The sequence below is a fragment of the Macrotis lagotis genome, chromosome 2, assembly GCF_037893015.1.
Source record: "Macrotis lagotis isolate mMagLag1 chromosome 2, bilby.v1.9.chrom.fasta, whole genome shotgun sequence".
Lineage (NCBI taxonomy): Eukaryota > Metazoa > Chordata > Mammalia > Peramelemorphia > Peramelidae > Macrotis > Macrotis lagotis.
The window spans coordinates 172,100,002-172,125,536 of NC_133659.1; the positions used below are offsets into that span (position 1 = coordinate 172,100,002).

The 25,535-nt window shown below is 39.0% G+C and overlaps 1 protein-coding gene across 2 annotated transcripts in view; it reads right to left on the bottom strand.

Annotated features, from left to right (window-relative positions):
- Nucleotides 1–671: 671 nt before the first annotated feature.
- DHX40 (DEAH-box helicase 40) overlaps nucleotides 672–25,535 on the bottom strand; it is a 53,747-nt gene continuing 28,883 nt past the window's right edge. For both annotated transcript variants that reach the window (XM_074223575.1, XM_074223576.1), the window contains 8 exons: nucleotides 21,584–21,664; nucleotides 20,229–20,386; nucleotides 7,176–7,290; nucleotides 6,372–6,480; nucleotides 4,829–4,923; nucleotides 2,831–2,900; nucleotides 2,286–2,514; nucleotides 672–1,732 (listed from right to left, as the gene is read on the bottom strand). In XM_074223575.1, coding sequence (XP_074079676.1) covers nucleotides 1,593–1,732; nucleotides 2,286–2,514; nucleotides 2,831–2,900; nucleotides 4,829–4,923; nucleotides 6,372–6,480; nucleotides 7,176–7,290; nucleotides 20,229–20,386; nucleotides 21,584–21,664 — 997 coding nt within the window. In that variant the 3' untranslated portion in view covers nucleotides 672–1,592. The remainder of the gene's footprint in view (nucleotides 1,733–2,285; nucleotides 2,515–2,830; nucleotides 2,901–4,828; nucleotides 4,924–6,371; nucleotides 6,481–7,175; nucleotides 7,291–20,228; nucleotides 20,387–21,583; nucleotides 21,665–25,535) is intronic.

Genomic DNA, 25,535 nt, shown 5'->3' on the forward strand with positions numbered 1-25,535 from the left:
GTTGCCATCACTGAGGGGAACAAGCTCTGTGGATAAGAGGCCCAAACACTAATAACAAACTGCCACTGATAGTTAGGCAAGCCCAAGATCTCCAAGAGTGACCCTGCATCCCAGCCCAGCCCCCTTAGCAAATATACCAAGAAACTGCCCTTCTATGAGACTGCAAATGGAGGATCTTACCACCATGATCCTTAGTAGAGTCAATTGGTTCAACAACAGAAACTGTTAGGATTTTATCAGTAGAAATGACTCTGAAAAAGTATTACTCTGTGCTTTACTGCAGTATATTTCAAGGCCCATGGGACCTTTCCCTTTGACTTTCACTTTAGAATGTGAGTCCACCTTTAGAATATGAGCTCCTTTAATCACTCAGAATTTTTCCTGGGATCTCAGTTGTGACTCACAATGTATGAAAATTTACATAAGCTTTTTCAAGAAACTTCCAAGGAAAATAGTCACTTCTGGAAATAATCTCTTTTATGCCTACTTCAGCAACATGTTGAGTGAATCTATCACCATTTCCCCTGCTTTAGAAAGTTTAAGAAGTAGAGATCTTGGTCTACCAATAATTTCTTTAGTAAAGGTTTCAAAAAAATTCTCACCCTAAAAACCAAAGTAATCAACTCAGCCTCTAAGTACATAGAAATAATGCTGTAACTTTCCAGAAAATGTCAGTTATCTATAAGACATTTTAATATTTTAATCTTTGCAGAAAAAAACCTTAAATATACATTATTCTATCTTTTGAGTTTTAAGGTGAGACTATACTAATCACACACACACATATATGAAAAGTCCTTACATGTATGATCCCTTTCTTGTGCTGGCTATGGGTACTTTTTCCAACATATGCTTATATAAAAGTGTTTTATGTAATCCCAGTAAAAACAACTTTCTAAAGAGAGTCCTGCTATAGACATTTTTCTTATTTGCTCCTTGATCATTCAAGTCATTATTTTATAATGCTTTAAAAATGACAACACATCAGATGTAACAGGCAATTCTAATATTAATTCAGTGGTTTTGAAAGGAGTTAGAGATGAGGCTTGAATCTGTATTTTCACTGTCACAGAGAACACCCAGGTTAAAAAATAATTCTATCAATGTAGGTTGGTACCTGTTCTACAACTCAGTCCTAAAGAATTGCCTAAAACATTGAGAAGTTAAGGGTTGCATAGCCAATATATGTTAGAGGAAGATTTTAACAAAATAATCTTTAATATTTCATTACAAATGGGTTGCAACTTAATAAAATATCAATTTATGTGTTATTTAAAAGTATTGAGGGACAGAGTTCCATGCCAATTTAAGGTCAGCTGAATGGAAAGTAAAAGGGAACATTGCTTCATGTCTCATGCTGTACTCATTCACTCATCAATGCCATTGATCAGAGCAACCTACTCATTTTCCCTGTGAAAATTCCTTCTGAGCGCATCAATGTAGGGAAGCTATTTTAGCTCCCAGGCTAATAAATTCAATAGCAACTTCCTTGGGTACTTGACAGGACTATCTGAAATACATAGTAAAGCAGTCATGCTTTATTTACTATTTTCTGACTGCTTTTGGTCTTTTGTGAATCAAGAGGTCTTCCCCTAGTCAGTTTCCTTCAAAGTGCTTGTGATGTTCTGGGACCTCTGATGTTTCCTCTCCAGGAAGCGAGCTCGTGCATCCAAAATGGATTTATCATCATTTCTTCTTTGCATTTTCTTTAGAGATTCCTTCATTGCTCTATCTGGAAACATGAAAAATTAATACATACAAGTGATATCCTTGGAATTGAGATTGAAGGTTTTAAAGGGGAAAAGTACACTGAATTTTCTTAGAAAAATGTAAAGAAATAAAATAGTAACGTTTCTCACCCAAGAGAAACAGTGTGGTCTAGGATTAGGCAAGAAAAAACATGAGGCAAGCTTAAATTGTGCTTCTAATCAGTGTACAGGGCCAGATACTGACAAAATACTTGACTGGTTTCTCTATGCTTTCATTTTTTTTCTCCTTCTATATATTCTTGAATATTAAGAGAAAGAACAATTCTATTCTTTGGAGTCTCCCATTGGGTTTGGAGTCATCCAATAATTCAGTTTCTATTCAATTTGTGTCTAGAAGAGGGTGTGGCACTGCAATAAAAATACATGCTTACTTGGATAGAGAAAGTTGGTAAGAGAGAAGACTAGCCAAGATGAGATTCATTGCATTCCTTTGTTGCCTAGTGAAAAATTCTAAAGCCAAAGTTCTATCACATGTTTTTAAATCATAAAATCCACTAGACTTTTTGTTTTACTCACCCTTTTGTTGCTTTAGATCTTCCTTGTTTTCCCACCTCTTTATTTCTTCCTCTGTCACTTCATGTCGGGCCATACTGCTCAGTTCATACACATCAAATTGATATAACTTGGGTAACAAGTCTTTAACCCATTCATAGCGAATTGGGCACACAGTCTTCACATACATTTTGGAAGTAACTAAAACATCATGGAAAATGATCCACTCGAGTTTGGGTTCCTGATTATAGAGCTAAACACAATTATTTATTAAGGGAGACATAATTTTCTTGATTTTCTGTTCAACAATCTAGAGTACTAGGTAACATGAGATCATCCTTTGTTAGCAATTAAATATTTAAGACCTACAATTTTTCTGAATTCATTATATGAAGAATTTATATTAGGACTTTTTCTTCATAGATGCATTCCACATAGGCCTTTATAGCACTAAGTAATAAAGTAATATAGATGCCAAATTTATTTCTTAAAGGAAAAAGTAAAAGAGAGAGACACACATCAGCAAAATAATTATTCTGATTATAGCAAAGGTTTAAAATATAATTTACCGCTGAAGAAGGATGAATATGTATTGGGGTTCCATGCCCATCCATTGTGCAAAATGTTCTTCCAACAGACCTATAAAAACAATAAAAATTGTTATACTGATGCACTTTACATCATGATTATAAGATATCAATGTAACATGATAAAACAAGCAGTATATTGGGCCCCATGCTTAGCAAGATTTTCTAAGTACAGATAAGAGGTTTAAAAAAAACTTTTCATCATTATGGCTCACTTTAGTTCAAATGAACATTAGATATGAGCAATCCAATTAATAAATAAGACTTCTCCTTTAAAAAGTATATCTGAGTTTTGCTATTCAGAAGTCTGATACCAATGAAAACACAATTTCCTTAATTTAAAATTCCTATGCAAAAGTTTTCACTGCTAGATTTTCATTACATCTCTTCTCAATTTTATCCTTAGCCTAGTTTTTAAAGTCCTCCACAATCTGACAAATGTTCAAAAGAAATTGAATTCCACAAAGTATACATAATAGTGAGTTTGATCTCTGACTTGAGCACATGGATCACAGCAGAAGCAGTGATAACTAGGAGCCAATTATCAGACTAATTTCTTTTCCTTTTTTTGATAGAGTATTAGATTGGTAAATCAGAGAAATGCTGTAGATACAAGACATTTGATGAATTCTCACCAAAATCTTGTAGACAAGATGAAACCATGTGAATAGAATGTTAGACTAAAAAAGACAGAATGATTAGAAGTGAAGTATGTTGATTAATGGATCAAGGAGATATTTAGGGGTATTCCACTAGTTATTATTTGTAATCCCATTCTGTTCAATATTCACATTAATGATTTGAAGATAGGTAGGATGAGATGCTTACCAAATATGCAGATAACATGAAGCCTAGGGAATGATTAGCACAATAGTTGAAAGGATGAGGATCTCAAAAGGCTGAACCTAACAGAATGTCATTTAATGAGACTGAAAGCAAAATTCTGCACTCGAGTTTAAAAAAGCAAACTGTTCAAGCAAAGAATAGGAGAGACATGGTTTTATAATAGTTCAGACTGAGGGGTTTTGAGTTGAGGCTCAATAAGTCAATAAGTCAGCAGTGTGATGTGGTCACTAAAAAAGTGAGCATGACCACATACTGCATTAAAATGTGGCATCTAGAATAGGTGATAGTCCTGTGAAATGAAGAGATCATACCCAACTCCGAGTATTACATTTTAGGGGGGATGGTGAGTGCCTGAAGGATGCCCACAAGAGAGCAAACAGAATGGTCAGGAGCCCAAAGAACATATTTTGGATAAGAATCAGTCAAAATTACTGAATATTTTTAAACTGGAGAAGACTTAAGGGCAAAGAAAAAGGGGAAGATGTGAGAAGGGTCTTCAGAATGAAGATAAGAAATGCAAACAATAATTATAATACAGAAAGGCACAGGCAAAGTGCTATGGATTCAGAACAAGAGTAAGATTACTTTTAAGTGGAGGGGAATCAGGACAGACTTCAATGAATAGCTGGTATTTGAGCTGGAACTTGAAGAAAAGAAAATATTTCAATTGATAGAAATGGGGTTGAGTTAGAGAATGGAACTTTAGGCAGAAGGAAAGTTTGAGCACATTTGAGGAGGTAAGAAAACCTTGTAATTGTTCACAATGTTCATTCAATGATTGATTCTGGCAAGGCCATTTACTTTCTGTCTCAATTTTCTTATTTGTAAAAAGAATATAGTAATACCAGATTATCTCACCAGGGATGGTCTTATGAGAAATAACCATAAAAATGAATGAAGTCTACTCTAAATTAAAAACAGAAGAGTTTCTTTTTATAATGGGAATATTTACATAGTAGGAAACAGATAGAAAAGAAAAGATGGACCAAATAATCTACACTTTTCTGATATAGTCTCAACAGAAATGAAAATTACAAAGGAGGCCATCACCATTACTTTGGAGGATGTGTCAACTGCTGAGCCCTCCTAATCACTGCTGACAGTGGTGTAGTTTTCTTTTAATTTCCTGCTCACCTTCTTGCTACATTGGTGAAATATCCATTGCATAAACATCTTCGTAAGATTTCATTTCTAGGACCATTAAAACTTTCTCTTGGGAAATCAGGTTGCTATATAAAGAATATTGGTAAAGAGGTTATTTTTTTTTGTAACAACTACAAATAATCTTTTACCTTAAAAACTTTTTAAAAAGTTAGTTCTTTATTCCACCTTTTCCCATGGTTTTGCTATCTATCTTGGTCTTCTGTGTCTTTCACCTGCATCATTCCCAGAGATGCCAGCCTCTATATAATGACCCTTCTAACATGTTGTCCTCATAGTTTCTTGAGTATGTTAAAGCTTATGACCTCCATATTTACTTTCCTTCATCTATACACTAAGATGGTCATATCTTGGATTTCATTCACCATCATGCAAAACTTTTTCACTTCCTTTATCTCTTTTCTGACTACCCTCTTGTTATTCCTTTTCTCCCCCTCTCCTCCTTTCTACTCATGTTATTCAATAACATCATGATCTCCAGCCCTTTCCATTTCTTTTTGAGCCTCAGGTCCCTCCACATTGACCTTAAGGTCAATAACTTTGATACAACTCTCCAACCTTGAATCATTTTTTCCCTCAAGTCTTCTGCTTCTATCCTGTTAACCCCCAATTTTGGGTAACTCGTATCATCTTCCTTCTCCACTCCTAAATGCCTGAGGGCTACTAGAAGGAATCACAAAAATGTATGCACACTAATCTCAAAGGGGACCCTCCATGTGATGCAGCTCAATTATCTGTATTTGGTTCCCACTGACCCATGGCTTCCACAACAGTTGCTTCCCACCTAGTCTTTGAACCTCAAGGACTCAATTTGCCCTCATCACACTCAACAAATGATCTTTATTCCTATTTGGCTAAGAAATCTGAAGCTCTTCTGTGTGAACTTCTTTAACTTCCCAGTTCTACTCCCTAAGATTTCAGTGTCCTCACTAATTCTCTCACCCTTTTTTCAAGTCTCAGAAAAAGAGGCAGCCCTCATTCTTGGTAAATCTAAATCCTCCACCCCTAAAATAAATGACAACCAACCCTCTCTGTGCAACCTTTTCCCAGGGTTCCAGTCTGATATTGCAATTGCCTGATGCCATCACACAAGCACTTCGTAATCTGTCTACATCTTCTACTTCTCTATTTTTTTTACTTCTCTATTTTGATTCCTGAAAACATCACCCTCTCAATAATATAGATTTTCAACCTCAGAGTCATCTTTGACTCCTCTTCCATTTGCTATTAGATTATAATCTCCCTGAAAGCCAGGTTTATTTCATAGCTTGTTGGATATTTCCAGCACTGAGCACAGAACCATGCAGTAAGAACTGAATAAATATTTGTCAAATTGGATTTATCTCCCAGGGATCTCTTGGAGTAATACAATATAATAATAAATATGATATAATAAATAATAAAAAAAAAGGCAGAGTAGCACTGAAGGTGGAAATAATAGAAAGGACTTATAAATCCCTGCTGCTCTAAAAGATTGAAATAGATTGAGCCTAAAGGGAAGCACTGCAGTGGTCACCTGCTTCAGTTTCCTGATTATCTCTCGAAGCTGACCTTCCACACGGAACGCTGACTGTAAACACCTCCAGTGGATCCAGTGTTTCTGACACCATGCAGCTGGAGATGGGCTGTGAATGAGAATCTGGGTGTGATGAAAAGCAATAGATCACTTTCTTACTGCTTCAGGAATCTGAGTTTTTCATTTGTGCAGTTATCATCTTCCCTGAGGCCCAGGACAACCTTCTATGATTTAAAATAATGATCTTTAAAAGTTGTTCTGCCTGAAAAATCCATTACCCTGTGGCTAACCTGCCTCTACAAATTTAGCTGAGCTGCTGATTCTTAGATTATAGATACCCTCTTCATTCCCTGGCTTGGCAGAACCTCCCACAGTTTGTGCAGTAGCATCAGTTCTAAGACAAGGAATCAAATCAGGGCTTTAGGGAAAGGTTATTTGTGTCATTCACATAGAGAAGGAAACCAGTCATCTGTAGGACTGGCCTATATGAAAGTTGGCAGCTAGGACCAGCTTATGAAGAGAAAAACTTATTTCAGAGCTTAACAACAAACTATGTCAATTAAAAACACCTTCACTGAGTTAAAAAAAACACAACAAAACTCCAACAATTTATAAATGAGGTAATTTCAGTCTATGGATGGAATTTTTCATATACACAATACTTCAAGCATTCTATTACTTCAGACAACTTAATAGCTCACCATGTAGAATATTAAGAATCCACAAATATAAAAAACATGTGTAAATGCAAACCCCAAGAAAGAACATTTTTGCCACAGTAATTTTATGTATTCTTTTACATACCTTGATTTGCACTGTTCAAAGATTACTGCTAGAGTTGCAAAGTCATTGAATCCTCCAGCTTGGGATAATAGCTCCTGATGTCTCAGCTCCGCCTCTTTCTGTTTCTCTGCTTCACCTAGAGAAAGGCCAAGTTGGATGAGAGCTGAGCTTGGAGAGCCTCCATTCATTCATTTTTCAGAGCCAAAGCTATGATCATAGCTTAAAATGAGGTAAAGAAACAAGTCTTATTTTTTTTGGAAAGGCTTTTGTTTTTTTTTTTTTTATGGTATTTTCATTTATTTTGTTAAATGTTTCCCAGTTAGGTTTTTTTTAATATTTATTCTCATTTTGTACAAATAATGTTTTTACATTAATAAAATATTCTTGTTTAAGAGTAAACGAAATACCCCTCCCCCATAAATATAGACTTGCTTGAGCAATAAAGTAAAGGGGAGAGAAAAAATTAAAATTAAAAAAAAACAGTAATTATTGTAGGTATAGCCAGGTGGCGCAATGGACGGAGCACCAGCCCTGGAGCCACGAGCACCATAGCCCACATCTAGCCTCGTAGACCAAACAATCACCCAGCCATGTGACATGCAAGGCACCCGAACCCCACTGCCCTGCAAAAAACAAAAAAAAAGACCCAAAATAAAATAAAATAGTAATAATAGTAGGGGTGGCTGGGTGGCGGACAGAGCATTGGCCCTTGAGCCAGGAGCACACGAGTCCAAATCTCGCCTCAGACACCCAAAGATCACCCTGCTGTGTGGCCCTAGGCAGGCCACCCAGCCCCATTTGCCCCGCACACCCCCCCAAATAATAATAATAATAATGAAAAATGTGCTTCAGTCTTTGTTCCAACACCAACAACTCTGTTATGGGTGGATCACATTCTTTTTTTTTTAATTTAAATTTATTTTTTAATTAAAGGTATTATTTGAGTTTTATATTTTTCCCCCAATCTTGCTCCCCCCCCCCCCCCCCAGAATGCACTCTGTCAGATCACATTCTTTATGGTAAGTCCATCACAAAAGTTACTTCCATATTTTTCCACCATTGTCATTGCTGATCGCAACTCCCTCCTTTCGTATTTCTCTACTACCATGTAGTATATTTTCTCTCTCCTTTCACTCTGACTCTGCTGTAGGGTATCTGAGTGGTGCAGCAGACAGATCCCTGGTCCTGGGGCCAAGAAGCCCTGAGCCCCCATACCACCCCTTAGGCCCAGCACCCACCTGGCCCTATGGTCCCAGACAGGCCATCCAATCCCAGCCCCTTGCAAGAAGTAAAAAAGAAAATGTGTTATATCTGACCACTCTCCCCCCATGGTCCATCCTCTCCTCCTTCATTCACATCCTCACCCCTTCTCCCTGTCCCCCCTCCTTCTTACTCCAGATGCCTATACCCCATTGAGTATATATGCTGTTTCCTCTCCTAACCACCTCTGATGAGAGCAAAGATTCCCTCATTCCCCCTTGCCTCCCCCCTTCCATATCATTGCAATAGCTCATTGTAATAAAGAAAAATCTTATTATATGAAATATCTTGGCCTATTCCCCCCTCTCCTTTTTCTTTCTCCCATTACATTTCCCTTTTTTTTCTATTGACTCCATTTTTACACTATATTTTATCTTCAAATTCAGCTTTCTCCTGTGCTTCATCTATAAAAGCTCCCTCTACCTGCTCTATTAACTGAGATGGTTCATATGAGTATTATCAGTGTCATTTTTCTATACAGGAATACATGCAGTTCATCATCATTAAGTCCCTCATATTTTACCCTTCTCCTCCACTCTCTATGCTTCACCTGAGTCCTGTATCTGAAGATCAAACCTTCTGTTCAGCTCTGGCCATTCCAAAAGGAACCTTTGAAATTCCCCTGGTTCATTGAAAGTCCATCTTTTTCCCTGGAAGAGGACATTCAGCCTTGCTGGGTAGTTCATTCTTAGCTGCATTCTAAGCTCTTTTGCCTTCCAGTATATTGTATTCCAAGCCCTACAAGCTTCCAATGTAGTTGCTGCTAAGTCCTGTGAGATCCTGACTGCAGCTTCACGATATTTGAACTGTGTCCTTCTGGCTGCTTGTAATATTTTCTCTTTGACTTGGGAGATTTGGAACTTAGCTATAATATTCCTAGGGGTTGGTTTTTGGGGATCTCGTTCTTGGGGGGATTGGTGGATTCTCTCCATTTCTATTTTGCCCTTTGCTTCTAGAATATCAGGGTAATTTTTCTGTAGTAATTCTTTGAAAATGATGTCAAGGCTCTTTTCCTGATCATGACTTTCAGGTATTCCAGTAATTTTTAGATTATCTTTCCTAAGTCTGTTTTCTATATCAGTTGTTTTTTCAATGAGATATTTGACATTTTCTTCTAATTTTTCATCTTTTTGGTTTTGAAGTACTGAGTCCTGATTTCTTGTAAATTCATCAATCTCCCTGAGTTCTATTCTTTGTCCGAAGGATTTGTTCTCCTCAGAGAGTTTTCTTACTCTTTTTCCATCTGGCGAGTTTTGCTTTTTAAAGCATTCTTCTTCTTCATAACTTTTTGAACTGTTTTATCCATTTGACCTAAGCTGGTTTTTAGCATGCTAATTTCTTCAGCATTTTTTTTTTTTTGGATTTCCTTGACTAGGCTGCTGACTTCATTTTCATGTTTTTCCTGCATCTCTCTCCTTTCTTTTCCCAGTTTTTCTTCCAACTCCCTCATTTGATTTTCAAAGTCTTTTTTGAGCTCTGTCATAGCCCGAGCCCAATTTCTGTTTTTCTTGGAGTCTTTAGCTTGTGCTTCCTCATCTTCAGACTGAGTATTTTGATCCTTCTTGGGCATATTTGCAAAATATTTCTCAATGGTGTTCCTCTTGTTTCTCTGCTTGCTCATTTTCCCAGCCTGTGCCTGTTTTTGGGGTGCTTCCTGAGCTTTTGGGACACTCCCACAAGGGTCTCAGTGTGTGAGGCTCTGTCCTCCCTCCTGGTCTGTGAATGACCATATGCACCCCCCTCTGCCACAGGGCTGAGGTGGGGGGGTACTGCTGTTCTATGGTGGGGCCTAGACTGAGATCAGGATCTGAATGTGGTCAGAACCCCAGAGTCCTGTTCCAGGGGCAGAGGACAGAGCTCGACAGTCTCTCTCTTTACTCCCCTCCCTAGGTTCAATGGGCTCATGCCCTGGGAGCTCCTACTTAGGGCTCTGCCTCTGTTCCTGGTTTTGGGCTGCTGAAAGACCACGTTGCTAGCTGTGTGTCCTGAGGGCTGGCAGAGGTCCCCACTGTTCCCCCACTTTGTGCCCGGTGCTCCCTGGGGTGTAGCTCAGGAAACTTCCCAGTGCCCTGGGGCTGCCTCTGGGAGGCTGAAGTTCTATCGCTCTGGCGGGCTACCCCTCTGGCTGGCCGCCCCTCCGACCCTGGTGCAGAGCCTTTCTGCTCTTTTCCAGGTTACCTTGAATAGGAGAACTGCCTCATTGGGTCCCTCTGTGGGTTCTGTCTCTTGAAAATTTAGTTAAAGTCCTTAGCTTATGAGTTTTATGAGAAAGTGCCAAAGACATGAAGCGTTCTTGTCGCCATCTTGGCTCCACCCCCCGAAAAGCTTTTGATTTCATTCCACTTTTGTATCAGTGGAACAGTTCCAAAATCTAGCTCATCTTGAATTACTGAGACAGCTTTGGGTTGTTTCTCCCACTTCATTACTGTTTCACTCTCTTAAGCAGGGCCAAGGTAAAGAGGCCTGAGGAATTAAGCCGCAGCTAGGCTTGGCTTCAGGGAAGGGGGGATGAGAGGGGGAGCAAGTGGCTGGAACTAAAAGAGATTCAGACAAAATTTCAAAGTAGTCTGTTTGACACACACACTCCTGGTCTAGCCTCCTAAAAAATTCCTCTCCCTCATCCTAGCCAGAAGCTGATGCTACACTCTCTACTGCAGCCCCCCCCCCCCACCCCCAACAAGAGCCCCAGTGACCGGAATTCTCTCTTGATGCTTCCTCACCTTCATCACCAAACTCTTATTTTCTCATGCATGCATCTCAACCAAGTGGAAAGAGGAAAGCTATCTGGTTAACTAATCCACATTGAGGTTTGAGCCTGCCCGTTTTGGGCTTTGGAAGCCCTGGTTGCTGATACCTGGCAGAGACTCAGAGAAGCAACTCTAGAGGAAGGAAACAATAGCAGTTGGTACTTTAAAAAAAAAAGGCCTGAGACATATATATATAATCAGCATATACATATGGCACTTTAAAAATTACCTAAATTGCTATAACCTTCACTTCCAAACTCAACATTCAGGCTGCATCTTTTTTGCTGGGTTTCCCCTTTCAAGGCCGATCACAATATTCATTTTAATGTAGCACACAAATGTTTCCAAAAGACAGCAGAGAAAATAATTTGCCTTGTTTTAGAGACAATATTACTATGATATCAAAGACTGACAGGCATCCTCCCAACCCTCCCAGGGGGTTCTGTTTATTAATCTAAGTAAATCTAATAGAAAGAATTTCAGGAAGTCAGGGAGATATTTTAGTGGAAGGGGACCTGGCCATCTCTGTGAGGGGGGAGGGTGGGTACTGCCATGCAGGAATGGGAAGAAATCCAAGCATTTGGCATAATGCAGTATCTTGCATCACTTCACCTTGCCCTTATAAGACTCTTTTATATTCTTGATGTAGAACAAGTGAGCTGTCCCTTTTTCATCACTTTTCACACTATTGTACTTGCAATTTTCTTCAGTTAAAAAAAAATACCCCTTTCTCCAGTCATTTTATTTTCAGTTCTAGTCTGTGAAAATAAGTCAATGCTAGTGAATTGGAGCAGCGGCAGTGTCAACAAGACCGGGATATAACTGCTGAAATTCTTCAGTCATCAATCAATTCTTTCACAGTCCATAGTGAAAAAGGTTTTGCAGAGAATGTTAGTAGAGACAAAGGAGCAGGTCATCTAGGCTGCTGTATCTCCATTGCTTTCCAGATCTCTTACAAAGGAATACACAGTGGCTAGCTGTAGGTGAGAGATCTGAATCTAAGATTTAATTTGACATTATTTTGGTTATAAATTCCAGCTAAAAAGAATACATTCACTCATAATATCCTCTGCACCATTCTTTGCTTTCTCAACTTAATATGTGCATTGGTCTTTACTGGATAAGCAGCTGACTACTGCAAGGCAGAGAATGGGGACAGGGGAACAAGCTTTAAAAGGGTTCATTTTATTTCTCAGACTAGACCACAATTTTCTAATATGAGGATAGTTAGTCTAAGCATACCTCATATTGTCTATGAAGGAAATGTAAATACACATAACTGGTCTCCAATCATCAAGACCCAGACAGGGTTTTATTGATTAAAGTCAGACCATAAATAGTACCTGAAAAAAAGTATTATCAATTGGTAATAGATTCTGGAACAATAAGGAATAAGATCTCAGCAAGTATCATGGAAGGAGGGAGGGAAGGAAGGAAGGAAAAGAAGAAAAGGAAAAAAAGGAAGAAAAAAGGGAAAGAAGAAAGGGAAAAAGAAAAAAGAAAAATAGGACTGCATTATATAGCAGCTTTATTTAGTTCCTGAAGACTAGACTCAAGATTACAAAAATCTGAGTCAGAACTGAAGAGAAATGTATCAATTTGTTAATCCCCTTTACAGAAAGGAAAGGTCATTCACACCACTTAAAGTTATAGCTTGTTAATAAACTCTACAGGAATAACAAAGATCTCTGAGTACTCCTAGGTCATAATGTTGGATGACCAAGGTCATTCTGACCTGATTATTTCTCTTGCCTATTAGCATAATTGACATCAAAGGCAAGTCACCTTTATGAGAGGGAAATTCTCCAGCTCAACCTTTTTTTTAATATTTGCAAGAAATATAAATTAAAAAATATTTCCAGATCACAAAAACACAAAAAGTAGCAGACAGGAACAAGAAAAAGAAGAAGATGCTGTTTTATCATTTTATCAATCCCTATAAGCTTGGAAAATCTAACAGAAGGTAAAAATAGGTAAATTATGTTCTGTAAAGGGCCAAAGAAAGTTATCAGTGTGTACCTAATTTAAATGCCATTCCACAACTTTAAAGAATAAATAAGCAACCACTGATTTCATTCATCTACTACCAAGTCTTAAATATGGGAACTTTATTTTTGAGCTCTTAGCAATTTTCTTTGTTAAATATCTTTAATTTAAGCAGTTTTAAATGTCAATCAACACTATGACATTCTACCACATATGAAGCTCTATATTAGAAAACGAAGGCGGGGCGGAGCCAAGATGGCGACAAGAGAGTAACATCTCTTAGACGCTCTTTCATAAAACTTATAAACTAAGGGCTCTAAATTTTTGAGAGACAGAACCCACAGAGGGACCCAGTGAGGCAGTTCTCCTACTCAAGGTAACCTGGAAAAGAGTAGAAAGACTACTCCCCGGGGTTGGAGGGGCAGCCTGCCAGAGGGGTGGCCTGCCAGAGCGAAAGAACTTCAGTCCCCTGGAGGCAGCCCCAGGGTGCTGGGAGCCACGGCTCACAGCAGCAGGGGAGTTTCCTGAGCTACATCCTGGGGAGCACTGGGCACAACCTGGGGGGACCTCTGCTAGAGAGAGCACATGAAGCCCAGCCCTCAGGGCACACAGAGAGAAATGTGGTCTTGTGGCAGCCCAGATCCAGAAAACAGAAGCAGGCAGAGCCAGGGCATGAGCCCAATGAACCTAGGTAGGGGAGTGAAGAGAGACTGCCGAGCTCTGTCCTCTGCCCCTGGAACAGGACGCTGGGGTTTTGTCCACATTTAAATCCTGATCGCAGTCTAGGCCCCCCCATAGAACAGCAGGGATCCCCCCCACCTCAGAGGAGGGTGATTATGATCATTCACAGACCAGCAGGGAGGACAGAGCCTCACACACTGAGACCCTTGTGGGATTGTCCCAAAAGCTCAGGAAGCACCCCAAAAACAGGCACAGGCTGGGAAAATGAGCAAGCAGAGAAACAAGAGGAACACCACTGAGAAACATTTTGCCTGTGAGCCCAAGAAGGATCAAAACACTCAGTCTGAAGATGAGGAAGCACAAGCTCCTGCATCTAAAGACTCCAAGAAAAACAGAAATTGGGCTCAGGCTATGACAGAGCTCAAAAAAAGACTTTGAAAATCAAATGAGGGAGATAGAAGAAAAACTGGGAAAAGAATGAGAAAGATGCAGGAAAAACATGAAAATGAAGTCAGCAGCTTAGTCAAGGAAATCCAAAAGAATGCTGAAGAAAATAGCATGCTAAAAACCAGCTTAGGTCAAATGGATAAAACAGTTCAAAAAGTTATTGAGAAGAATGCTTTAAAAAGCAGAATTGGCCAGATGGAAAAAGAGATAAGAAAGCTCTCTGAGGAAAACAAATCCTTCAGACAAAGAATAGAACTCAGGGAGATTGATGAATTTACGAGAAATCAGGACTCAATACTTCAAAACCAAAAGAATGAAAAATTAGAAGAAAATGTGAAACATCTCATTAAAAAAACAACTGATATGGAAAACTGATTTAGGAAAGATAATCTAAAAATTACTGGAATACCTGAAAGTCATGATCAGGAAAAGAGCCTTGACATCATTTTCAAAGAATCACTACAGGAAAATTACCCTGATATCCTAGAAGCAGAGGGCAAAATAGAAATGGAGAAAATTCACCGATCTCCCCGAGGAAGAGATTCCCAAAAAACCAACCCCCAGGAATATTATAGCCAAGTTCCAGAACTTCCAAGTCAAAGAGAAAATATTACAAGCAGCCAGAAGGACACAATTCAAATACCGTGGAGCTGCAATCAGGATCTCACAGGACTTAGCAGCAGCTACATTAAAAGCTCATAGGGCTTGGAATATTATATACCGGAAGGCAAAAGAGCTTAGAATGCAACTGAGAATCAACTACCCAGCAAGGCTGAATGTCCTCTTCCAGGGAAAAAGATGGACTTTCAGTGAACCAGGGGAATTTCAAATGTTCCTGTTAGAATGGTCAGAGCTGAACAGAAGGTTTGATCTTCAAATACAGGACTCAGGTGAAGCATAGAGATTGGAAGAGAAGGGGAAAATATGAGGGACTTAATGATGATGAACTGCATGTATTCCTGTATAGAAAAATGACACTGATAATACTCATATGAACCTTCTCAATTAACAGAGCAGGTAGAAGGAGCTTTTATAGATGAAGCACAGGAGAAAACTGAATTTGAAGATATACTGTGGTGTAAAAGTGGAGTCAATAGATAAAAGGGAAATGTAATGGGAGAAAGAAAAAGGAGAGGAGGAATAGGCTAAGATATTTCATATAATAAGATTTTTCTTTATTACAATGAACTATTGCAATGATATGGAAGGGGGGAGGCAAGGGGGAATGAGGGAATCTTTGCTCTCATCAGAGGTGGCTAGGAGAGGAAACAGCACATATACTCAATGGGGTATAGACATGTGGAGTAAGAAGGAGAGAAGGGGGACAAGGGGAAGGGGTGGGATGGAGGGGAGGATGGACCATGGGGGAAGAGTGGTCAGATATAAGACATTCCTTTTTTACTTCTTGCAAGGGACTGGGATTGGATGGCCTGTCCAGGACCATAGGGCCAGGTAGATGCTGGGCCTAAGGGGTGGTATGGGGGCTCGGGGTCTCTTGGCCCCAGGGCTAGGGATCTGTCTGCTGCGCCACTCAGCTACCCTACAGCAGAGTCAGAGCGAAAGGAGAGAGAAAATATGGTACCTGGTAGTGGAGAAATACGAAAGGAGGGAGTTGTGATCAGCAATGGCAATGGTGGAAAAATATGGAAGTAACTTTTGTGATGGACTTATCATAAAGAATGTGATTGGGAGTGGCGTATTGGGGGCAGCTAGGTGGTGTAGTGGATAAAGCACCGGCCTTGGAGTCAGGAGTACCTGAGTTCAAATCTGGCCTCAGACACTTAATAATTACCTAGCTGTGTGGCCTTGGGCAAGCCACTTAACCCCATTTTCCTTGAAAAAAGCTAAAGAAAAAGAAAAAAAAGAAAAACGAATGTGACCCACCAGCGACAGAGTTGGTGGCTTTGGAACAAAGACTGAAGCACATTTTTTATTATTATTATTATTTGGGGGGGTGCAGGGCAAATGGGGCTGGGTGGCCTGCCTGGGGCTGCATAGCAGGGTGATCTTTGGGTGTCTGAGGCTGGATTTGGACCTGGGTGCTCTGGGCTCAAGGGCCATTGCTCTGTCCGCCACCCAACTGCCCCTACTATTATTACTATTTTATATTATTTTGGGTCTTTTTTTTCTTTTTTTGGTTTTTGCAGGGCAGTGGGGTTGGGGTGGTTTGCATGTCACACAGCTGGGTGATTGGTGTATGGTGCTGGATATAGACTCGTGTGCTCCTGGCTCCAGGGCTGGTGCTCCGTCCAGTGCGCCACCAGGCCATACCTATAATTATTACTATTATTTTTTTAATTTTAATTTTAATTTTTTCTCTCCCCTTTATTTTATTAGTCAAGCAAGTCCTTATTTTTTTGGGAGGGGGGTATTTTGTTTACTCTTAAACAAGAATATTTTATTAATGTATAAAAAACATTATTTGTACAAAATGAGAATAAATAAATATTAAATTAAAAAAAGAAAAAAAAGAATATCAAAGTTAAAAGAAAAGAAAAGGAAGGTGAGTAGCAAGGGAAGGAGAGGGGAAACTAAAGTATTCCTTTCCAAGCCATGTGGTTTATCTGTAAAGATTTCTGACTTCATGAGGGTGGGGAATCCCTCCACCTATGCAGATACAATCTCTCCATGCAGTAGCAGATTCTTCACAAATGGCCTTAGCAAGGAAAAATTCTTGACCTGGTGGTCCAACTTGTTGTGATAAGACTCTTTAAACCTAGCTGGGAGAGGTACAAGTTATCTATCAGAGGAGATGTGGTGGATGGGAAGTCCTACTTACACCAAAGCTCATGGAGGGTGAATCTAAAATTGACATATGTCAATAAAAAAAAAATCTGAGGGAATGTCCCTGAAGGCTGAGTATCTACAAATTATCTACAAATAAATGTGATCATTTATTATCTAAAGAGCTGAAGGGCTGAAGGCTCTTGTCTGCTGATTCAGTAAAATGGAGTTAATACATCACTGATATACTACAATAAGGCAAAGGTCTTCTATACTACTTTCCTTTACCAGGACAAGCAAATAAAAATCTTTCGGCTAGAAACATTCCAAAGGATAATATGGCCAAAGGATAATAGGAGTTGGCAGCCTTTCACTTTAGGGATCTGCCTATTATAGTACTGTCTGTATACTCTGTGAGCATTTAAATGCTCAGTGGACTGTTAAACTGAAGCACTGTTTTAGGATTATTTCAGACCCTCACAAAATGCAGGCAGTATGCATCTTGTGCCCAGTACTTTCTGGTGGCCATAGGAAAGAAAAGCTCACATGAGGAGTTTTAATCTCAGAATTAGACTTATGGAATATTCCTTCCCCATCTCCCAACTTCTCTGCTTCTTATTCTATAACTGTTGTTTTCTTCATAATGAAGCTATTTGAGAAGCTTTGTTATTTCTTGCTCCAAGATCAAGAGATGAGTAAAACTCCTCTATCTTTTTTTCAGAGCATTTCAAAATGCTACTGGTTCTTCTTATCAATCAACAATTCAGGAGAATAGCTGTCTAATCTCTAGCTTAAAAAAAAAACACGCAGCAGTTGTTGCATGGGAGAACACATTTTGAAATATTTACCCAAGATGAGAAAGTGGAATTTGTGAGACCGAGTAACTAGAGACTTGGGAGGGATGAGATGAAGCACACTTCCTATGTATCAAAAAATGTGTTGGTGGACAGCAGATGCAGAATAAAATATGATCTCCTTTTCAGACGGGGTCAATGTCCTGGTTTGTTCTGCTTGGCTGAGAAGAGCATAAATCTGGCTGGGAAGAAGCCTCACAAGCCAACTAGTACAACCAATGAGAAAACTAAGGCCCATGAAGGAGACTAAGTGATTTGACCAAGGTCACACAAGCAGGAAGACCCACTAAGTTTTATGAAAGGATGCTACTATGTATGTGTTGGGGGCAGAGACAGGGGCAAGTGACAATGTCACTAAAAAAGAGAAGCAATAACAAGAACAACAAAGTGAAAAAGAAAAGTTAGTCAGATTAGAAGTCATTTTCAGACAGATTTTCAAGCATTGAAAGGTGGTATCCTAGGTAATAATCCAATGCTTCATTTTATTGACATAGAACATCCCTTGAGAAATACTCAAATACACCACTGGATTTCTTTGATGCAGGATTTCTTTCTGGTGGTTCACACAGGAGTCCTAGACCTGCCTGGTTGCTCTGTTTGATTACTGTACATGTTCTGCCCTAAGATCACCACAGGGACTCACTCACTTACCAATGTTGGGGTGTGTGTGTGGCTTATTTTTACTTTCATGATATCACAAGGACTGATAGAATATGTGAGCTCCTTCCACTGGGTTATTTTGTGATCTCACCACATGACCAGAACATATTCACGTTTTTAAAAATAGGGGTCAATGATTTAGAGACGTATAGGGACCTTCAGATCACTGGATATGACAAGCTATTCTCCATGATTCTGGGTCCAATTTGTCTTCAATCTGCAATGTCTAAGCAAGCTGTCTTTTCAACTCCATATCATAGCCTGGATAATTGGCATTCTTTATCCACTTAATTGAAAAGAAACACATCAATGTACTGTGTAGCAGATTTATTTAGTTCTTGAGAACCAAACTCAGTATTAGAAAGACCTGGCGATCAAAATCTCAGAGAAAAAGTGCCAACATATTTGGTAATGTAACTCCTCTGCTCAAAAATCTTCAGTGACTCCCTAGTTGACTACCATAAAAATTCAAACTTATCAGCTTGGCCCTCAAGGCAACCAGGTGCAAATCTACATTTCTAATCTAATCTTATACTACTCCCTTCTACATATTTTACATTTTAGCCAAACTGGACTACTCACTGGTCATCAAAAGTACCTTGTCATTTAACTCATATGGTTCCACATGCTTGGAAATCTGTGGTTCCCTCATTCCCCCTTAATATTAAATGTAGTGCCTACAGACTAGCATTTGTATCCTAGGAGTGGAAAAAAAAAAAGTTCACATAGTAAAATTAGGACTTTCAGTCCCCTGCATACTGTCACACCTTACTATTTAGATTAGCTTTTTCAAAAAGTATGCATTGAGGGGTGGCTAGGTGGTGCAGTGGATAAAGCACCTGCCTTTGAGTCAGGAGTACCTGAGTTCAAATCCGGTCTCAGACACTTAATAATTACCTAGCTGTGTGGCCTTGGGCAAGCCACTTTACCCCATTTGCCTTGCAAGAAAAAAAAACCCTTAAAAAAAATACTTTGTGGGGTGGTGTAGTAGTGTAGCGGATAAAGCACTGGCCTTGGGAGTCAGGAGTACCTGAGTTCAAATCTGGTCTCAGACACTTAATAATTACCTAGCTGTGTGGCCTTGGGCAAACCACTTAACCCCATTTGTCTTGTAAAAAAAAAACAAGCCTAAAAAAAAAGTATGCATTGAGTCTGTGATTTGTTAGCATGGGAAGGGATGGGAGACTTTCCATTAAGACAACAACCCATCTATGAATCAGTAGCCAATTAATTCCTAGGGAATTATCTAAGGAATGTAGAGTTGAAAAGATATTCTTAGTATTTCATAATTAATAAGTGTCAGAAGTGAGATTTGAATTTGTCTCTAAATTATTCACTATATAATACTGCCTAACTTCCAAACAATAAATGCACTCAAGCCAAATAAATATGCAAGTTCAGTCATCTCAAAAATATTAAAATTAGTAGGGGAAGGATAAAAAAAGAAATTTACATCATAATTTTGTTATATATTTGAAAGGATAGCAAATTATGCTTAGCAGAGTTGCAGTTTCAAGTACAATCACCTTTTTTTAAATCATACTGTATTATGGGAATGGTTTTATTCCACAAATGTGTATTAATGTAAAAAAACTAAAAGAAAAAAATTGTTGATGACATTCCTAGAATTACTTCCTTTCATTCTACTCTAACAACAGAGGTTAAGGACATTCCTCTCCAAAGTTAAAACAAGAATGAAGCAGTTAGCTTCTTACCAGGCCTAATGAAGACATTTTCTACAGACAGCATTGCTGCTATTGGAAGCAGGAGATCTTCACAATCCAAAGAAGCGGCCTTTAGGATAGCACAGGTCAAATTTGGAGAGAGGGGAAACTCTGCCATTGATAAACCCAGTTTTGTCACATGGCCACTCCTTAGGAAAAAGGAAAAAGTCCTTAAGTTATTCTTTTGTAAGGAAGTTATATTTGTAAGGTAAATCTTTCAGGACAAACAAGAGACAAATCATTCTTTTCCTACAAATATGTGCAGCTGAAGATAACTAACAAATTATCCAGGTAGAGAAACTTTCACCTAGCATAATTTTACTTAGAAGGACTTGCACAAAGCTAGATATCCATATGTGAGTGGAAAGTACTTTTCAAAAAAAATTCAGCTTTTACTTTACTTTTATATCTGCCTTCTTTCCCTCCTACCTCTCACTCCTTATATCTCCTCATTCAGAAATCAAGAAAAACAAAATCATTACAGTCAAACAAAACAAATTCCCATGTTAGTCAATTTCCTCCAACCCTCACCCCTCAAAAAAACACCTCCCTTTGAACTTTCCTTTCAAGAGAGGGCAACAGGTTTTATCATGAGTCTTCTGGAATGTGTTTGATCATTATGTTAATCACAGTTCTTAAGTCTAGAAAGTACTTCTGGTAAGAAAACTGATTTTAGCCTTGTCTTTCGAACATATTCCAATCTCTTTAAGGGAAAGAGAAAGAGGTAAAGCAAAGTTTTGATTCTACTAATAGGGCACTTCCAGATTACCTCTGTGCCTCTTCTGTTGAAAAGTTGAAAAAAAAAGTTGAACTTCAATGTTTTTGCTTTTTTTTTCTGATTCTACAGTATTTAAGCACATTGTAAACTTTTTTTTTTTTAGGTTTTTGCAAGGCAATGGGGTTAAGTGGTTTGCCCAAGGCCACACAGCTAGGTAATTATTAAGTGTCTGAGACCGGATTTGAATCCAGGTACTCCTGACTCCAGGCTTTATCCACTGTGCCACCAAGCCACCCCAACTAAGCCACCAAGCTGCCCCACATTGTAAACTCTTAATGCTTGTTGGTTAACTAGGGATCACTGGTTTGCAATTCAGATTGTAAAGAATATTCTAGATTGTCAGTCAACTGACTTGTTAGCAATAAAGAGATTTAAGCAAAAACTAAGAGGACAGTGAACTGGTTAACTGTAGGACCAATACTGTAAAAGTGAGAGTTGAGAAATGGAAGAACTGGAAACCACAGAGTAGAGGGAAGAGTGAAGACAAAGAGGAGTTGGGATAAGAACAAATTAAGCAACTGATTTGCTGAATCCCATTAAAACCATAAAGAAATAATTTGTTTCTTACCTATCAATAGCATCACATTGATAGAGGTGTTTAAGAGCCTCTAAAATAAGTTTCTCATCCGGCTGTTCCAAATAGGGAAACCTAGGTATGTAAATGAAATGCAAAAGAAGGTTACAGGGCTCACAATGCCCTGACCCAACAGCTCACAGTTTCACAAGTCAAATTCGTTTGAGAATTTAGATTCAGGAGAAATAACATCTTTAATAAAATCTGATTTCTGACTGCATCCCTCTCTCCATCTATCCAAATCTTGCCCATATTTAAAAATCCAGCTTAAATTAAACTTTACTCCTTTAAGAAAACTTTTATAGACCTATTGAATCCCACATTTCTCCTCTTTCCTGATCTTCTCCTGCTTTTGTAGTTACAGACTTTTAAAAGTGAAAAGGACCTTAGAAGCCATTCCTTCAACTTCCTATCTAATGCAAGAATTTTCTTGATAATACTCTTTACAGATGATCAAGTCAGTCTTTCTTTTTTAATACTTCCAGTAACAGTAGACCTGAGAGACATGTGCAGGGCCCCAGACCACTGGCTTGGCTTTGGGCTTAACGCTCTGCATCACTGATCTGAGTAAGCAACTCCTGACAATGGTCAATCAATCAGTAAACATTTATTAAGCTAAGAATTACAGATACAAAGAGACAAAAGACACTCTTGATTTCAGTGAGCTTACAACCTAATGAAGAAGAAAATGTGCAAACAATCTATTCAAAGCAATCTTGATAGAGGATAAATGGGAAATAATGAACAGAGGGGAAGGCACCAGATTTCAGGGGGGTTGGGAAAGTTTTCCTGTGGAGAAGATGGGATTTTAATTGGAACTATAGAAATCTCAGGAAGGAGAGCATCTTGTTTGAGGAGGGCAGGTCCCAGGAGAGTAAACTCTAAGAAGATGCTACGGGAGGAAGGGGCTTTCAATGACAAGCTGACAGGAAGCCATTGGGGTTTAAGGAGAGTGACAGAGACAGATCTATGCTTAAGGAAAATCACTTTGGTGGCTGAATGAAGGAAAGATTTAAGGGGAGAGAGCTGAGGCAGGCAGCTACTACTACTGCTGAATGGTGGTAGTCATCCCCACTAATGCCAAAGAAGGCCCCCCCCCCCCAGGAGCAGGCAAGACTCCCTAAGGAGGAGACAGGAGCTAGCAGGTGCTAGATCAGGCATGGCTGCCAGCTCTGTAGCCACTTCCCCTCAGGTCCTGATGGAGGAAAGCCCCTGGCTTGGAACTTATGTTCTGCAAATAACAGTGCTCAGACCACTGGTCTGGCAGCAGGCCAGGGCCCACAGCCCAGAATTGTCACTGAAGAGAACAAACCCTGCAGAGGCCAATCTGCTTCACCACCAGCAACACCCACACCTGACCAACGGCTGCCAATGGGCAGATAAGCCCAAGAAGCCCAGGAATGGCAGCCCCGCTCCAGCCCAGCCCTTGCAGCCATCACCTCAGGAAGAAACCCCTATGGAGATGAGCTCCTGGTAATTGCTTTTATAGATACTTCAACCCAGTAATCCAAGCTAAAGTATATTGGGAAAAGAAAATTCTTACCACTAGAGTCCTTAGCCTAGTGGTTCAGTATCAAAAATGAATATAATGTTATCAGTAGAAATGACGTCAAAGAACATGGATTATCATCTGCATTGCACCCTGAGGACCAAGGGATTTTTTCTCTGACATGTAATTGAGAACTCCTATATATGCTGTCTCCCCAATTAGAATGCTCCTTGAAAGCAGGGACTATCTCCACTTTTGTATTTTTATCTCCTCTTCTCAGCACCCACATATATTTACATATATTAAGTCTTTACATATATTAAGTCTTTAATAAAAGTTTTTTATAGTCATAGTTTCATTCATAGCAGAGCGTTCACTATCAAAAAGGCAGAATGTTCTCTCAGTTCACCACTCCATCTGCTAAATACTTGTCCTTCACCACTGGTCCAAATTTTTCTGGTCTTAGAACAAGACAGTATATACCTTTTCCTTCCTCTACAGAGCATCAATTCAAACACCAGAAGACAGCAATTACATCTCTCCTTTGGTTCAGGTAAAACATTTCTAATTTCTCTAGCTGCTCTTGATATGACCTGGTTTCCAGACCCTCTTCACCAGATGGCCTATATTTCTAGCTATCAAATCTTAATTATGTTTTTTCTAAACTATTTGAATTTTGCTTCAGTTCAAGGGCACATATTTGATATGTTGTCTTCCCTCATAAGACAGACTTCACAGTGGCATGGTCACTTCCCTTCCCCCCACCCCCACCCTGGGTTCTTGCCAACTAGTTCTTTCTTGCTGGTAAGAATTAAGCTCAGGGGACAGCTAGGTGGCACAGTGGATAGAGCACCAGCCCTAGTCAGGAGAACCTGAGTTCAAATCCAGTCTCAGACATTTAATAATTACCTAGCTGTGTGACCTTGGGCAAGTCACTTAATCCCATTGCCTTAAATAAATAAAAATTAAAAAAAAATAATTAAGCTCAGAAGAGTAGTTTGCCTTCTTGCTCCCTTGATCTACTGAGGGATCAAATTTTTAGTAAAGCAAAAAAAAAATGTTTCCAATGCTCAACATGAGCAGAACTAGATTCCCAGGAGATTGAATAAACTCTATCACTATTGCAGCCTCCCTCTTTAATATTTGCCCTATTCCACACTATCAGCACTATGATACTGCTACAAATTTTTGACTTTTCTCATGAACAAGAGTGTAAGCTCTGTGAAAACTATGTCATAATTTTTTTTGGTCTCACCATGTTATCTACCCCATGAGTAAATGCTCAATAAAATCATGTTAACATACTTCTAGTTCTGTCATTTATTAGTTATGTGTGACTTTGGACAAGTCATTTCAACTCTCTGAGCATTTAAGTTCTTCTACTGAATGAAGGGGCTGAACTAAATAGATTTTTTCCAGTCAGCAAAAGCTGCCTTCTCTTCTACCCCCTTTTCCCTCAATGAAGGAGAAAGAAAAACAAACTCCTGTTACAAATATGTTCAAGCAAAATAAATTTACGCATTGGACATATCCAGAAACATCCTCCTTCTCATGTTGAGTCCTTCACCTCTCTTTTGGGAGGTGGGTAGCATGTTTCCATATGAGTCATCTAGAATCATGGTTAATCAGTGAACTGATCAATCTTCCAAAGTTGTTTTCACAAGATTGTTTTCCTCATTCTGTTCAATTCACTCTGCATCAGTTCATACTAGTCTTCTCAGGTTTCTTTGAAGTCATTCACTTCATCATTTCTTAGAGGTCAATATCTATCATATTTATATACCATAACTTATTTCACCATTCCCTAAATTAGATATCTCCTCTCCCCAAGTTCTGATGCTTTACTACTGCAAAAAAGAGCTGCTATAAATATTTTTCTACTTCCTTAGAATTTATTTTGCTTAGGGCTAATCCTTCCCTTGATTTACTTCCCCTCTCATTCCCCCTTTTCCTTCTTTGTTTTTTCCTTTGGTTCCCCTGTTTAGTGAGATATATTTCCTTAATTTTTTCTTTTGCAAATCACTTGCCCAAAGTCACACAGCTAGGTAATTATTGTTTGAGGTCGAATTTGAACTCAGGTTCTCCTGACTCCAGGGCTGGTGCTCTATCCACTGCACCACCTAGCTGCCCCAGAGATGTATTTTTGTATCTAACTCTGTATTCTTTCTTGTGATCCATTTATTTAACATCCTTTCCTCATTGTTTGTATAGATTTCTACTTATATACTCTTATTCTGAGGATAATTTTCTCTTTCTGCTCTCTTTCCTCACTAGTTTATTCCCCATCTCTCCCTTTCCATTGTTCTTTTATGATTATCAGAGCATAAAAGAACCACTTTCATGTCCTATATCTATTTAGACTTCCTTTGTCCTCTCTGATGATGATAGAGGCAGAGGAGACATATGTTATCATTTCCCTATATTGGTATATAAGCAGTTTATCCTTGTTTAGTCCCT